Source organism: Aquarana catesbeiana, linkage group LG01, assembly GCF_042186555.1.
Source record: "Aquarana catesbeiana isolate 2022-GZ linkage group LG01, ASM4218655v1, whole genome shotgun sequence".
NCBI classification, from domain to species: Eukaryota; Metazoa; Chordata; class Amphibia; order Anura; family Ranidae; genus Aquarana; species Aquarana catesbeiana.
In genome coordinates this window covers 133015933-133034002 of record NC_133324.1, presented here as the reverse complement: position 1 = coordinate 133034002, position 18070 = coordinate 133015933, and the positions used below count along the sequence as shown (strand labels likewise).

At 44.0% G+C, this 18070-nt stretch overlaps 1 protein-coding gene across 1 annotated transcript in view; it reads left to right on the top strand.

Moving 5' to 3' along the window:
- The first annotated feature begins 13440 nt into the window (after positions 1-13440).
- The window catches only part of LOC141115363 (proteinase-activated receptor 1-like), a 40538-nt gene continuing 35908 nt past the window's right edge, over positions 13441-18070 (top strand). Inside the window, exon 1 of the mRNA XM_073608508.1 lies at positions 13441-13597. Within this exon, the coding sequence (XP_073464609.1) occupies positions 13516-13597 (82 nt within the window). The 5' untranslated portion in view covers positions 13441-13515. The remainder of the gene's footprint in view (positions 13598-18070) is intronic.

The following is an 18070-nucleotide window of genomic DNA, read 5'->3' as shown; positions in this document are numbered from 1 at the left end:
GTGCACAACACAGAGGAGGCTTTCCGTAGGATCATTACTAGATTCGGTTCTCAATGGACCGAAGTCCAAAATATTTTGAACAAACATTGGCACATCTTAAGATCTGCCCCCCAGATTGCTGATTTCGTAAGTCCCAGACCACTACTTACTGCTAAGAGGGCATGCAATCTAGGCGATACCTTAGTCCACTCTGAATACAAACGGTCTATCAATGAAAACTGGCTTACACAGAAACCCCCCCCCAGGGGACATTGTAGCATTTACAAGTATATACATAAGACCGATGTGTTCGCCAATTCATGCGGAGATAAAAGCTACAAAATTAAACATTACATTTTGCTAAATTTCACAATGGTGACCCCAAAGGTCTGACAGTCAAAGGGATATATGTATTGAACTTGCCCCCAAGAAGTGGGGACTTCGATACCATTCTTCTCCAGAAAGAGACGATGTGGACGTATTATTTAGATTCCCTGGCACCGAAAGGGTTAAATACTGAATTTAGTCTACAGTCCTTTCTGACAAAATAATATCCCTCCCCCCCTTTTCACCTATCAAACTAATTTGGTTCTCTTTATATTTAGCCTCCTACCCACTGATCTTACCCTTGCCCATGTTCCATCTTCTGTTATTACTAAATGACTGGTTTCTCCCCTCTTTAAAACCCTTGAGCTTTTCTAAAAATCCTGGATTTGTTTTTTTGTTTTTTTCTGATAAAAAATTATCTCTGAGCAAATATTCGTTGACCTCCTAATACATTAGTTTCTACTTATGTAATCAGTATGAATAAAACCATTTCTATTTGTTTTTACTTTACTTAGTAAATTTCTGTTGCTGTTATCCCCAGTGCTGGGGATACTTCCCTTCCCGTGTGAAAAACTCAAAATCTCATCGTCATGACGCTACAATTGGCAAAGCACTGACAAAAATACCCTTTGCTGAATGTCTGCTATGAGAGGTGATTTGTATGACATCTACTGGTACAAGATAGTAATTACAAGGATATGTGACAACTTAAGCTCACTCATCCTACTCCTCCTTGCTCTGAAGAAAGCAGCGTCCATTGGCTGGTGAAACGCGTCAGCGTGACATCAGTACGTCAATAGGGAACTGTTTGTTAGCTGTCTGAGTGAATTGCTCTGGATTTCACGAGCCGTTCGTTACTTCCAGCCAGTACCGGTCCCTTCGGTGTGGCAGCGACTTTACGAATGTGGAGCCTCATCCTGACCACTGAGTGAACTGCACAGGATTCCACAAGCCGTTCGTTAGTTCCAGCCGGTATCCGTTCTTTCGGCGTAGCAACAAGTACACGAGTGTGGAGCCTCATCCCTATCACACAGCAATAGACTAATACCGAGCCGGTCTCCTAACTGAAGAAACTGGGGGTAGAGAGTGATCAGAAGAACGACCATAACCGTCAATGTGGTGAGAGTATCTTTAACCCACCTGTTTTAATTATATACGGATGCGCCCAGTATGTTCCTGTATTACCTCCCCTGCTGATATTCCCAGGAGACTTGTCTGCAGTGTCTATAGTCTATGATCTGGAAATGTTCGTATCATGTTTCATTACATTGTTTGGTTTTTAGTGCAATCCTTTCTGGCTATTAACTGGACATTCTGAGGGTTTTCTTTATAATTCTTATTCTTATTTATAATAATTTTAGGAATTCCCTACAGATATCTTCAGTCTGACTCTAACTCTGTTGCTAAACGAATATGCCTAAACAACATTAATGCTTGAAAGTGGTGACTGGGTGTGTATGTGATATGCGCAGCTGCGGTTCCCCCTGTTTTTAATTACTACAACGTTACACTACAACTTTGTCTCTTTTAAATCAATCTGTGCATACACAATTAATCTGCCTCTCTTTTTCTTAATATTTTGTTGTGATTATTTCTATTTAATAAAGCTTGTTTGTATCATATTTAGTGGTCTAATTTTGCCCTCTTAAGAGAACCTTATTCTCTTATTTTTTGTTCTGTATGCCAATAGGGCGATTAGAACTGCGTCCCATGGTTATCCGTGTGGATGAGATTGATCTTCAAACTAGCGAGTGCTTAACTGCTTAGTACAATTAATACTATTTACTCGGTGATCCAGGCAAATCCCCCTATTTTTTGTACATCTAGTTTAAACCCCCTGAGGCCCCATATACAGACATTAAAAGGACATGGTAGCCATAGCAGACCCTACCTTTGAGGATACTATAGCTGCAGAAACCGGGTTCTCGCATGTCAACTTGTGGCTCGAGTGGATGAGGTACAGTTACTGTGGATCTTATAGTGAGGTCTCTGCAGATCTGGTGCAAAATCAAGTCCAGTCTTTGGGAGATGTGTACTGGATCTGCAGAGTCATGAAAATCAGAAGCAGATTGACAGGACAGTGGACAGGAGAATGTGCACTGGCCAAGGCCATAATGCCTCTACATATTCTCTTGGAAAACCCAAAGCCAGAAACAAACACCCAGACCTAACAGGAGGCGTAGGAGTGCCCCAGCAGGAAGCTTTGACCCTCATGTATACATAGATGCCATAGGGGTCCCTAGAGGGGTCCCAGATGAGTTCAAAGTAAGAGACCAAGCAGGATTCGAATCTCTGATCCCCATCATCACCATAAACAAGAATGTAGACTGGATACATTACATCTACTATAACCAACAAAGGTTTGTCAATTACACTAGAGATGCACTCCAAGGTTTCGCCGAACAACTAGAAGCCGCTTCACACATGACTTTCCGAAACTGCATGGTCTTAGACATGGTCCTAGCTGAAAAGGGGGGTGTGTGCAAAATGATACCTGAAACAAGTACATGCTGTACTTAAATCCCTGACAACACAGGCCCAAATGGTAAAGTGACCTTAGCCACCAGAAACTTGAAGGTTTATCCAAGGAACTAAAAAGGAATTCAGGGCTCTCCAACCTCTGGTATCAGTACTTCACCTGGATCAAGGGGGGTAGCAGGGAATTTTAACACAGATCTGAATAGCCATTCTGATAATTCTAGTGACCCTAGCTGTCATGGTCTGCTGTGTTCTTCCCTGTTTTAAGAAGTGTGTAGAAAAAGCTGTTGACCAATCTACTCCCACGTTTGTGAACCAGGAAATACCAGATGATGATGATTATGTAAGACTTGATGATGATTATGTGTTACACTCTGTTACAGTCACTTCCCCCCGAGATACAACACCATAGGATTACAGGGACAGACAGCACCTGATTGCCCTTCTCTAAGCTGTATCGAGGCGGGTAGTGGGTTAGTCGCTGCTTTTCTCTATATACAGCCCAAAAGAGTTGCTGAGGAGAATGGGCCAGGTGAGTAGGACCTTCAGTATGAGGGACAGTATTGAAATAGACAGTTTCAAGGGGGGACTGTAATGGATGTGGTTGGAATGTCATGATGAAATGTCTATTCCAATATATATATATAAGTACATGCTTTATATATATATCTGACATATAACAGCTTCTGCTTATCAACCTTAAAACATAGTCAGTAGATATCTGCAAAGCTTACCCCTCCCTTGCTGTGGAACTGAACTGCAAGAGTTAAGAGATCGCACCTGCTCCGAGAATACACTCAAAAGTTAACACAAACATTTTAGAAGGAGCAAGAACATAGCTATGACCAGTTGCTACTTCCTCATATGGACGACCCAGCTAAAGCCTACTTTGTCACAATGAATATATATATTTTGTGGTTGTTTTGTGGTTTGCATACGCCAGCCTTATCTGACGTATCTTAATTTTAACTAAATAGTATATAAGTCTGGAAAAGAGGAAATAAAAACAGAAAGTAATTTTACTCTGAGTGTCTCAGCGTGAGTTGCTTGAGCGTGCATGCTCTATATAAAAAATTTGATCAGGGGCAGATACAAAAATACCAGACCTTGGTTCTGGTTCTGATCCAAAACAAAAGTAGCCTTAGGGGGGGCTGCTACACAGAGAAGGTTCAGCCTTTGCAATCATACCTTGGTTTATTCCTCAATAAACATGTGTAAAAAACTTGATGAATGAATCAGATGTCTAAATAGGTACTGTATATATATATGTATATATATATATATATATATATATATATATATATATATATATATATATATATATACATATATACAGTTTGTGCTCATAAGTTTACATAACCTGGCAGAATTTATGATTTGTTGGCCATTTTTCAGAGAATATGAATGATAACACAAACTTTTCTTTCACTCATGGTTAGTGTTTGGCTGAAGCCATTTATTATCAATCAACTGTGTTTACTCTTTTTAGATCATAATGGAAACAGAAACTACCCAAATAACCCTGATCAAAAGTTTACATATCAATGTAAGAAAAGTTGCGCTACATTAAATATTTCTTATGTAAGAAATAGTGTGAACCAATACCATGCAGAAAACCAGGACACACCGCATCCTGAGCATCCTAAACTCCTTCAGGTGATGTATACATAAATGAATTGTGAAATAAACAAAATAGCGACAGTTGAAATAAATCATGTGCACATCAATCAATAAATGAAAAAACAATGTCCATATGACCATTGGTGTCCATATAAAGCTAAAATAAAATGAGCAGCATTTTCTTTAGATGTAATAAAAAAGTAAAAAATATGTAAGTTAAAATCCACAGCAGGTATCAAGGTCCAGATATTCAGCCTTAAAATGTCCACAAATGAAAGACAGCTCGATGTAAACTCTTTATGTGATAACCCTTACTGAAACTGGTGGACCCCCTCAAGAGCGGGGTCATACGAGCAGACAGATACAGCCCTCTGCGGGGACACTTGAATCCTCTGGTATCTTGAGTCCTTTGGTTGCCTTGAGCGGTCCGCGAGGATTTCGCCAAATAGCCGTGCCATCAAGGAGTGGTAGGCTGTACGTTTATATATGAGGATTTGATTATATGGAACTTTTCTGCAGACAACCCTTTGTTTAAAATACTCCCCTTTTTATTTTTTGTTTTGGCACTATATGTGTGTTTATTTGTGGTTTGGCACTATACTATCAAATGCAATTTAACTCTGTTTAATATAGAGACACAATTATGTGTTCTTTATGAATTTCATATTGAGGTTTCGCCCTGTTAGGTTGGAGTCCCAGATTGAGGGATAACAAGGCTTGGTCTCCGTCACAGCCAATACGAACTTGGAGTGAAAGTGAGGCTTGGTACTTAGTGGATGCTATTTGAGTGATGTGTCAGCACGTCGCTTGTGTCCCAGGAAGACGCAAGGTATTGCGAAACATGTAGGGTGGTGCGTTGTGCTGACGCAATCACGTCACACGTGACCCGGTACACGGGTGTTTTTTTATTGTTTGTTTTAGCTAGCCGGCTTTTTATCTATTCATGCACCTTTATACAATATTTCTGTGCAATATCCCTGTACATTACCTCTGTACATGTTGTCTTATGAGCTTTTGCTTATCTAGTTAACATTAAAGATTTTTAATTTTAACTTACTACATGACTGGAGTCCCTTTCTGTCTGCTCACTCGTGGCTGGGAGCCCGAGTGTGCTTCTCTTTTCAGACTGGGAATATCCAGCTGCTAAGCATTTACTGCTGTTTGGCGAAATCCTCACGGACCGCTCAAGGCAACCAAAGGACTCGAGATACCAGACGATTTAAGTGTCCCCGCAGAGGGCTGTATCTGTCTGCTCGTATGACCCCGCTCTTGAGGGGGTCCACCAGACCCGGTAAGGGTTATCACATACAGAGTTTACATTGAGCTGTCTTTCATTTGTGGACATTTTAAGGCTGAATATCTGGACCTTGATAACTACTGTGGATTATAACTCACATATTTTTTACTTTTTTATTACATCTAAAGAAAACGCTGCTCATTTTATTTTATCTTTATATGGACACCAAAGGTCACATGGACATTGTTTTTTTATTTATTGATTGATGTGCACATGATTTATTTCAACTGTCGCTATTTTGTTTATTTCACAATTCATTTATGTATACATCACTTGAAGGAGTTTAGGATGCTCAGGATGCACCCCTGATTCGGGTGTGTCCTGGTTTTCTGCATGGTATTGGTTCACACTATTTCTTACATAAGAAATATTTAATGTAGCGCAACTTTTCTTACATTGACATTTATTAGCACCATTAGATATTAGATGGTTTATTGTTGCTGCTTTTTTTGCTGATTTTGCTTTTGTCTTAGCGCGGTATTTACACTTTATTTAACTGTTCAAAAGTTTACATACTCCAGTTCTTATTGCCCCCTTTAACATCAATGACAGCTTGAAGTCCTGTTGCTGCGTCCGACTGGCTGGACAGGGAGGATCCCTGAGGAAACCTCCACATAACTCAGTCACCAAACAGTGACCTCTTCTCCTGTTTTTGGTTATACAGTGCCTTGAAAAAGTATTCATAACCCTTGATATTTTCCACATTTTGTCATGTTACAACCAAAAACGTAAATGCATTTTATTGGAATTTTATGTGATAGACCAACACAAAGTGGCACATAATTGTGAAGTGGAAGGTAAATGATAAATGGTTTTCCACATTTTTTACAAATAAATATGTGAGAAGTGTGGCATGTCACACTAATTAGTAAATAAAGTCCATCTGTGTCCATCTGTGTGTAATTTAATCTCAGTATAAATACAGCTGTTCTGTGAAGTCCTCAGAGGTTTGTTAGAGAACCTTAGTGAACAAACAGAATCATGAAGGCCAAGGAACACACCAGACAGGTCAGGGATAAAGTTGTGGAGAAGTTTAAAGCAGGGTTAGGTTATAAAAAAAAAAAAAAGATCCCAAGCTTTGAACATCTCAGGGAACACTGTTCAATCCATCATCTGAAAATGGAAAGAGTATGACACAACTGCAAACCTACCAAGACATGTCCGTCCACCTAAACTGACAGGCCGGACAAAGAGAGCATTCATCAGAGAAGCAGCCAAGAGGCCCATGATAACTCTGGAGGAGCTGCAGAAATCCACAGCTCAGTTGGGAGAATGTGTCCACAGGACAACTATTGGCCATGCTCTTCACAAATCTGGCCTTTATGGAAAAGTGGCAAGAAGAAAGTAATTGTTGAAAGAAAGCCATACGAAGTCCTGTTTGCAGTTTGCAAGAAGCCATGTGGGGGACACAGAAAACATGTGGAAGAAGGTGCTCTGGTCAGATGAGACCAACATTTTACTTTTTAGCCTAAAGCAAAACGATATGCGTGGTGGAAAACTAACACTGCACATCACCCTGAACACACCATCCCCACCGTGAAACATGGTGGTGGCAGCATCCTGTTGTGAGGATGCTTTTCTTCAGCAGGGACAGGGAAGCTGGTTTAGAATTGATGGGAAGATGAATGGAGCCAAATACAGGGCAATCTTAGAAGAAAACTGGTTAGTCTGCAAAAGACTTGAGATTGAGGCAGAGGTTCACCTTCCAGCAGGACAACGACCCTAAACATGCAGCCAGAGCTACAATGGAATGGTTTAGATCAAAGCATATTCATGTGTTAGAATGGCCCAGTCAAAGTCCAGACCTACATCCAATTGAGACTCTGTGGCAAGACTTGAACATTGCTGTTCACAGATGCTCTCCATCCAATCTGACAGAGTTTGAGCTATTTTGCAAAGAAGAATGGGCAAAAATGTCACTCTCTAGATGTGCAAAGCTGGTAGAGACATCCCCAAAAAGACTTGCAGCTGTAATTGCAGAGAAAGGTGGTTCTACAAAGTATTGACTCAAGGGGGCTGAATACAAATGCACGCCACACTTTTCACATATTTATTTGTAAAAAAAAATGAAAAGCATTTATCATTTTCCTTCCACTTCACAATTATGTGCCACTTTGTGTTGGTCTATCACATAAAATCCAAATAAAATACATTTACGGTTTTTGTTGTAACATAACAAAATGTGGAAAATGTCAAGGTGTATGAATACTTTTTCAAGGCACTGTATTACCAGGTGGACTGCAAATTGGGTATATTAATTACTTGCCCCCCTATTATTAAACAGGGGCAGAAAAATTGGGCCTTGGGTGGTGGTGATGCTGGTACCACAACACTGTAACCCCTCACAGATACTCTTGTTGGGTGCAGGAACAGGCCCTGCTGTAAAATATTAGATAAAAAATTGTAATTACATGCCCCTGTTAAACTGGGGCAGAAAAATTGGGCCTTGGGTGGTGGTGCCCTAAACCAAAAATATTGTTGGAAGCTAGCATCATCAAGATTGAGGAGGAATAGGATAGTCAGCATAGGCAGTCTTCAAAGGGATCCCACATCCATAGCAAATTCAATAAGTTACATCAGCATCAGGTGCTTGATAGCTGCTGTTCCAAGACTGATTGATTTTTATGAATGTGAGCCTATCAACGGAGTCTGTGGACAGGCGCACTCTTTGATCCATTACAAACCCTCCAGCAGCACTGAATGTGCATTCAGAAAGCACGCTGGATGCAGGACAGGCCAGTAGCTCATTTGCATTTTTAGCAAGTTCTGGCCAGTGGTCCATCCTCAAGACCCAGTAACCCAGTGGATGCTCTGTTGGTAAGGTCTCCAAGTTTGCTCTTGCCCCTAGATATTCCTGCGCCATGTAATGCAGACGCTGGCGATGGTTGCTTGAACCGATCAGACCTTGGTGCTGAGGACTGAAAAATTGTTTAAAGGCATCAGTCAGTCGGCCACCTTCTCCACCGCTCTTCCTCTGACTGAACGAAGTCTCAGCAACAAGTTGTCCAGCACCAGGAAATTCGAACCTCCCAGGGTCTGGAAATGCGTTGCACAAACCTTTCTTCAAGGCCTCCTAAAGATGTTTCATCCTCTGCTCCCTCTGTGATGGCAGGATGAGTTCTGCAACCTTACCTTTGTAACGTGGATCAAGAAGGGTTGCCAGCCAGTAATGATCCCTCTCCTTGATACCACAAATCCTAGGGTCCTTTCGCAGGCTTTGCAGAATCAGGGAGGCCATGCAGCGTAAGTTTACAGAGGCATTCGATTCTGAGTCCTCTGGGTCACTAAGGATCACATGATCCGTAACTACCTCCTCCCAGCCACGTACAATTCCTTGGGTTTCTGGGGACTGAAAAGCATCCCTTGAAGACTGCTGCTGAGTGTTATCTTCTACATCCATGCTGACAAAATCCTTCTCCTCCTCTTCTTCCTATCTGTTTCACGGGCCCATGCTGTCCTGGATAAAGGGGTCCTTGAGAGGTAAGGAAGTCCCTCCTCCTACTCCCGCTGTTCTGCCTCAAGTGCCCTGTCCATGATTCCATGAAGCGTGTGCTTCAGCACAAAGACTAGAGGGACAGTATCACTGATACTTGCATTGTCGCTGCTCACCATCCTTGTGGCCTCCTCAAATGGTGACAGGACAGTGCATGCATCCTTGATAGTAGCCACTGGAGTGGCAAAAAGAAGCTATGCTCCCCTGACCCTGTTCTGGTACCATACTCGCACAGGTACTCATTTATGGCCCTCTGTTGTGTGTGCAGCCACTGCAGCATTGCCAACATTGAGTTCCACCTGGTGGGCATGTCACAAATGAGGCGGTTGGTGGGCAGGTTGCACTCCATTTGAATGTCAGCCAGCCGAGCACTGGCATTGTATGACCGGCGGAATTGACCACAGACTTTTCTGGCCTGCCTCAGGAGATCCTGTAAGCTTGGGTACCTGCTCAAGAACCGCTGCACCACCAAATTCAGGACGTATGCCAAACATGGAACATTGGTCAAGTGTCCCTGTCGGAGGGCGGAAACATACAACCAAGTCGCATGCAACCATTCCTGGCTGAAGCTGGCCTGGCGTCAACCACCTCTGAGCCTGCCCCTGCAGAGCTGACAGAATCTCTGCCCCAGTGTGGCTCCTTTCCCCTAAGCAGGCCAACTCATGCACAGCATGGCATCTTTTAGCCTGAATGCTTGCTTAGCCCCTTGAACGCTTACAGAGCACCGCTGGTTCAGAGGACAAATCTGCAGAAGAGGCCATAGAGGAAGAAGAAGAGGAGGGGGTGGAGGAGAGAGCTGTGGCAGAATTACCACTAGGATTTTGGAGGCGTGATGGCGGAACAAGCTCCAACAACACTGAATCCTGTCCTGCATCCTTCCCAGCTGCTAGCAGAGTTACCCAGTGCACCGTGAAGGAAAGGTATCGTCCCTGCCCATGCCTGCTGGACCATGAGTCAGTGGTAATATGAACCTTACTGCTGACTGCCCTGTCCAATGAGGCCAAAACATTGCCTTCCACATACCGGTAGAGTGCCGGAATGCCCTCCCGTGAAAAGAAATGGCCTTTTGGAACCTGCCACTGAGGTACAGCACATTCCACAAATTCACGAAGGGGGGCGCAGAGTCTACCAGCTGAAAAGGCAGCAGTTACAGTGGTAGCAATTTGGCCAAGCTAGCATTTAGACGCTGAGCATGTGGATGGCGGGGTTGAATTTCTTTTTACGGTTCAGCAACTGGGGTATGGAAATTTGCCTGCTACAGTCAGATAGTGGTGTACTGCTAGCAGATTGGCTGCACGTACTTGGGACACCTATTGCTATACCTTCATTCCTCTCAGTGCAGGTTTTTGAGAGGACTGGAGGTATAGTAGGGTTCGAGATCCCAGATGAGGGGCAAGGAGAAGTCCGCCTTTTTCTTTGATGTGGGTCTTTCAAGTGCTGTTGCCAACGGACTGCATGGCAGGTCGTCATATGTCTGGTCAAGCATGTGGTGCCCAAGCGGTTGCTGTTCTGGCCATGCTCGATCCGCTTCAGACATAGATTTCAAACAGCAACGGTGCGATCTGCTTCACACGTGTTGAAAAAGGCCCACACCCAGGAACTTTTAAAAGTCAGTGGGGAGTCAGCAGCGCCCTGCACCTGCGGAGCTCTGCGGTGTGATGCAATAGGGTGACTGCCCTTAAGCTGCCCCCTAGAGGACATCCTGCCTCGTTTAAGTTGTGCCTCCTTCTCCTTCTCTCTTCTCTCAGGCACCCAAGTACAGTCAGTGACCTCATCATCCCCTCCCTCCTCATCACTGGAGCAAACTTGGCAGTATGCTGCAGCTGGGGGAACATGACTGCCAGTTTCTTGCCCTTCTGTGGCACCCCCTCTCTCTAGGCTCACGTTACTCCCTTCCTCAACCTGGGAACCAATATCGGAACCTTCAAAATCGCTGCGCATCCTCCAGCAGCATGTACCCAACAAACACAATAATTCTGGGGACTCCTCCGTGCATGATGGTGGGGCTACGGAAGGAGTGACTGTGGACAAGGAGCCGGTGGAATAGGTCAATTTGGCAGCCGCGTTGGAGGGCAAACTACTCTGAGCCTGGGTGACAGAGGATGAGGACGGCTTTGTTATCCACTCCACCAACTCTTCTGCATGTTGTGGCTCAATGACACGGCCAGCAGCAGACAAAAAGGACAAGCGTGCCCCGCGGCCACCTGCAGATGATGCACCAAGTCCACGACCACCACTGTTGATTGTAGACACAGAGGCTGCTTGCTCTCTTTTAGTGGCCTGTAAGCGTCTGCCTCTCCTTGGTGGCCTTCCGGACATGATGTATTTTTTGTTTTGCAACACACACTACACTGTATTAGATACTGTGTACACCGTCTGAAGTGTAATAGAAACTGTACACACTGTAATAGATACCGTGTACACCGCCTGCACTGTATTAGAAATTGTACAACAGCTGCACTGTATTTTGTACTGTGTACACCACCAGAAGTGTAGTAGAAACTGTACACACTGTATTAGATACTGTGTACACCGCCTGCACTGTATTAGAAACTGTACTACAGCTGCACTGTTTTGTGTACACCACCAGAAGTGTAGTAGAAACTGTACACACTGTATTACATACTGTGTACACCGCCTGCACTGTATTAGAAACTGTTCTACAGCTGCACTTTATTGTGTACTGTGTAGACCACCAGAAGTGTAGTAGAAACTATGCACACTGTATTAGATACTGTGTACACCGCCTGCACTTTGTTAGAAACTGTACTACAGCTGCACTGTATTGTGCACTGTGTACAAGACCAGAAGTGTAGTAGAAACTGTACACACTGTATTAGATACTGTGTACACCACCAGAAAAGTAGTAGAAACTGTACTACGGCTGCACTGACTGAATATTGACTAAATATTAAACACTGAATATATAGTCTATGCTAAATGCAAAGTATATATATGTGTATATATATATATATATATATATATATATGTATATATATATACACACACACACTAGACTGACTGTATATATATATATATATCAAATACACTGCCACTAACTGAATAACCTGCCTGCTTAATCTAACTCAAGCTATTTCTCTGTCCACGCCAACAACACTACACACGGCCACCGTGTAAGCAGCCTTATATAGTGTGGGGTGTGGACTTACTCCCCCGAGCCATGATTGACCAAAGGCATCCCATAATGTTCGTTGTTCGGCGAACGGCGAACACCCGATGTTCGGGTTGAACTTATGTTCGACCCGAACATTAAGGTGATCCCTAGTCTTTGGTGTCATGTAGACAGGTTGTCCCGCACTCCCTGTTGGGTCCAATGCCTGGAGCTTGGTATGCTGCCACCCTGTCCTCTTTCAAGATGGCAACGGTGGTCATTGGTTCTGCTGTGGGTTTTGGACCACGCGAGCCCCACGCACTGGATGGGGCACTGGTGTGGGCGGTGCTTTCTCTCCCGTGGGGATTATATAGGGCTGTTTGGTAGGTCATTTGGCCTTGTGGAGGCACTGGTGGTAGTACCCTTTGTTTCTTTCCCTGGATGGTGCAGTTGGCCTGGTAAGCCTGTCACTGCCTTGTGTTCCTTCAGGGGCTGCATGTCACTGCACACTATCTCTATTTCTGTTTTCATTTCCTATATTCCTTCACAGATATAGCATTGCTGACGAGGGAAGGGGGGAGGGTAAGGCTGAGGGGTGCAAGTGGCTGGTCTTGCCTAAAATAGCCTAGCACCGGCCCTGCCCCCCCCCCCCCCCCCCATTGTATTTTGCAGGCAGTTCTGCCACCGAGCTTGACTTATTGAAGGAGGCCACACCACAACCATGTAGCCAACCACTCAGCATTACGGTATTCCCATTCAAAAAAAAAAAAGGCAGTCTGGATTGGCATTGTCGCCTCTTAAATGGCTGACAGCAGCACCTGCACCGCTCTTTTAAAAGATATCCACCACAGAATGCTCTTCATACAGCGACACGGGTGTACATGAACCCTGTCACAATCTTGGGCAAATCCTAGGGTAGTTTTTTAAATTTTGTTTTTTTTAAGCTTGGTAAACAGTAGTGTATATTAGTATGTAAGAACGTCAGTTGCATTTCTCTGTTAACAGTAACGTTGTGCTGGAACTAAATATAGTCAGGTTTGGCAAAGTTAGAACTGGACATAAAGTACTTCTTTATAATGCTTCCAAAAGATATTATGTAACTCCACCTACTCAGCATGGAGGAATTTTCCCAGCTGATAGAAGGACGGGCTGAGCCATTACACATTAGATTTTGGAAAACATAGCACTTATCTCCGAGGACCTGTATTCATGGACACCCCATCGCTGTTGCCTATCCTTTGTCTTAGTGTGATGTCCTTCTGGAACGTGGACTGCTACAATGAAACTTCAGGTAAGGAGCCTATGGTGGAACATATGATCAAAAACATATAAACCTAAAGATAATCTGTTCATTATAAAAGAATATTTGGGCATGCAGGAAAATCACCAGACAAACACGATCAAATATTTTTCATAGTCTGTTAGAATCTGGATTAATATAGAAAAGGTAATAATAAATCTACTTGGTGTGTTGTCTTGTGAATGATTGTCTTAAGGGTTCAGAACATCTCAATCTATGGAGCGCACAGGCTGACCACCCACACTGTTGCTTTCCAATTGCTGATTACTCAACAACATCAGCATAATCTGAAACATTAATATGTGGCTTGTCCCAACTTGCTCTGCAGAAGAGTGCTTTTTTTTCTCAAGTGACAGATTTGCTTTGTTCAAATGTAATACTTCACAGAAAAAGCACAAATCAACTGAGTGATGTTATAGTGGAACTGTGGGATGTACTAATGTATGGAAAAGTTGAAAATAGTTTATTTATGAATTTTGCATTCTTTATCATTTATGCAAAGCTTGCAGTGATATGGTGTGTTTTGTTATTGTTAAACATTTTTAAAATCTGTTACATAGTGCCTTAGAAACACTAATGCCCCGTACACACGGTCGGATTTTCCGATGGAAAATGTCCGATCGGAGCGTGTTGTCGGAAATTCCGACCGTGTGTGGGCTCCATCGGACATTTTCCATCGGATTTTCCGACACACAAAGTTGGACAGCAGGAGATAAAATTTTCCGACAACAAAATCCGTTGTCGGAAATTCCGATCGTGTGTACACAAATCCGACGGACAAAGTGCCACGCATGCTCAGAATAAATAAAGAGATGAAAGCTATTGGCCACTGCCCCGTTTAAAGTCCCGACGTACGTGTTTTACGTCACCGCGTTTAGAACGATCGGATTTTCCGACAACTTTGTGCGACCGTGTGTAGACAAAACAAGTTTGAGCCAACATCCGTCGGAAAAAATCCTAGGATTTTGTTGTCGGAATGTCCGAACAAAGTCTGACCGTGTGTACGCCCTATAATAGGGCGTACACACGGTCGGACTTTGTTCGGACATTCCGACAACAAAATCCTAGGATTTTTTCCGACGGATGTTGGCTCAAACTTGTCTTGCATACACACGGTCACACAAAGTTGTCGGAAAATCCGATCGTTCTGAACGCGGTGACGTAAAACACGTACGTCGGGACTATAAACGGGGCAGTGGCCAATAGCTTTCATCTCTTTATTTATTCTGAGCATGCGTGGCACTTTGTCCGTCGGATTTGTGTACACACGATCGGAATTTCCGACAACGGATTTTGTTGTCGGAAAATTTTATCTCCTGCTCTCCAACTTTGTGTGTCGGAAAATCCGATGGAAAATGTCCGATGGAGCCCACACACGGTCGGAATTTCCGACAACACGCTCCGATCGGACATTTTCCATCGGAAAATCCGACCGTGTGTACGGGGCATAAGAGGTTGATTTACTAAGGCTACATTCAAATGGGCAATTATTATTATACAGGATTTATATAGCCCCAACAGTTTGCACACCTCTTTGCAATGTTAGGGCAAACAGGGCAGTTACAATACAATTCAATACACGAGGAATCAGAGGGCCATGCTCTTTAGAGCTTACAATCTAAAACAGAGATGTGCAGTCAGGGAGGCAGGTGAGGCAGGTGAGGCAGTGCCATGAACATCATTAAAAAAAAAGAAAAGAAAAAGATTGACTTTGAGGGTCATAACTCGGCAACCTGGGGTCACAGACCCCAAATTGTAGCTGTGGTCTTACCCCACCACTGGTAAAAATTTGGGGCTCCTACGACCTATGGTTCCAGAGATACGGGGATTCTTGTGCAGCCTGTCAGAAGCTACATACAGAGCAGCCAGTTTAAATACAAGCTGGCACACTCTGTTCGCAGACTGAGAGGATGAGCTCACAGTGCCTCTCCTCACTTCTTGCCAAAGGCACTGAGCTTAAAGTGGTTGTAAACCCACATGAAAAATAAAAGACCTGCAAGACAAAGGCATAATGAGCTAGTATGCATAGCATACTAGCTCATTATGTAATATTCACCTGATCAAAGCCCCCGCTGCGGTACTTCCGGGTATCGCGGCTCAGGCGCTGTGATTGGCCGAAAAATAAAAGACCTGCAAGACAAAGGCATAATGAGCTAGTATGCATAGCATACTAGCTCATTATGTAATATTCACCTGATCAAAGCCCCCGCTGCGGTACTTCCGGGTATCGCAGCTCAGGCGCTGTGATTGGCCGGAGCCGTGATGACGTCACTTGCGCGCATTCCTACTGGAAACATTTATACTTACCTAGGTGGATGCTGCATCTGTCCCCTGCCGCCTCTTCACTGAGAACTGAGCCACCGAACACCGCTGATGACACGGTTCTCTCAGCTCCCTGAGCAGAGAGCTGCTGACTGTCAATCAGCAGCTCTCCTCTCTGCTCCTTCACACTCACTGGAGCGCTGAGCTGTGGAGGGGCAGGGAAGCGGCCGTCTCAGCGGCTCGCTGAAAAGCTGAGACAGCCATCAGTCCAGTCACCTGGCGGATCAAGACTTCCAGAGTTGGGATGCCTGGACTGATCTGTGTGAAGTCAGCAGAGTGCGGACATCAGACCGCTCTCTGCTGAAAACGGGTTACAGTAATGCAAAATAGGTTGCACTCCTGTGACCCTGAGTAGAAGCCCAGCCAATTGAGCTCAGGCTGGACTTCTCCTTTAAAGAGGAAGTAAACCCTGATGGGTTTTACTTCCTCCTTTCTCCCCTGCAAAGTAAAAGCATAATGGACTAGTATGCATCACTTACTAGCCCATTATGTGGCATTTACCTGCAAACAAAGCCCGCAATGTCCGTGATGTCCCTGCTGGTGGAAGCATCCATCTTCACCCTTCTTCCTTCCGGGGCCACAGACTCTGGCTCTGTGACTGGCCGGAGTCGCATGACGTCACTCCCGTGCATGCGAGCAGGAGCTGACTGTCATGGCGCAGGCCCTATAGAAACGGCATGATCGAGCCCTTTCTAAAGTGCGCATGCGCTGATTACGTCGGCACAAGCGTATATGTTAAATATCTTCTAAATCGTGCAGGTTTAGGAGATATTTCCAGTACCTACAGGTAAGCCTTATTATAGGCTTACCTGTAGGGAAAAGTGGTCTGTAAGGGTTTACAACCACTTTAACCAACAGAAATATAAAGGCTGATTCTGCTGACCCCCTAAAAAGTCAATGCCCTGGCTCTCTGACTTCAGTAGTTTGAGTCACTGACCCAGAAAAAGTTCAATGTGAGTACAGTCTGAATGTAGACAGAAATCCCAAAACTTGTTACAGATTTGTAATTCAAGGGTACAAAAGTCAGGGGATAAACATGACAACTTATAATTCATAAGGAGAGCATTGCATTGGCAGCCTATATATTTTCCTCAGTGCAGATTTTATTTGTTTGTTGTTTGTTTTGGACCAGGATATAGGTGCCATTTTATGATTTTATGAGGGTTGACACCTCAGCACCATATATGTATAGTTCCCACACTGTGACCAGGCAGTGCTCTTGGCAGTACACTGAAATAATGATGTGTGAATCTGCCCAGGTTCAAATCTTGTTCAAGATTAGAAGTGAATCCCATTGAAGTCTATGAGAGTCAAATCATGCAGACAAAATCTGGCCATATGCAGGGAGTCGGTCTTTTCATGTGGCTTTGATGGCAACATTCGAAAAGCAAAAATTCTATAAATAACATGCTTGGGGGTTAAAGCTGTGCCTGGTATTATGGATCAGTATGATTTTCACAGACAGACTCAGCAGCGTACAATGACAGAACATATTTGGCTGTGGAATTATTTTTTTCTTTTATAATTAGCTTGGTTTACAAAAAGCAGAAGCATCCCAATCTGATTAAAGTAAACACAACACATTTCACACGGTAGCAGCAACCCATGATTTTTCATCAAATGGTAATAGACTTGCTTTGACAGGCAGATAGAAATTGTCCAGTAGTTCACTGTTACTGTGCCAGTACACACTGATGCAAAACTGTCCTGCTGCTTGCCAATATCTATCAAGCAATTATTAAGAATGATGAGACCACAGATGATACAGCAGTGTAAAACTGGCCAGCAACAGGACATTTTTAATGAGGGAGAAGTAGCAAAAAATACACTGGGGCTGGGGCGGCGTCGGCGGTAAAAAGGCGCTAATTTTAGCAGCGCTTTACCGTCGTTTTAGCAGCGGTATTCAGCCGCTAGCGGGGCGGTTTTACCCCCCTGCTAGTGGCCGAGAAAGGGTAAAAAGCAGCGCTATGCCGATGGTATAGCCGCGGTGCCCCATTGATTTCAATGAGCAGGAGCGACCGCTCCTTCACCGCTCCAAAGATGCTGCCAGCAGGACTTTTTTTTACTGTCCTGCCAGCGCACCGCTCCAGTATAGAGAGAGAGTATCACCGCTCCAGGTGGGTCAGATCAAAGTAAAAGGCA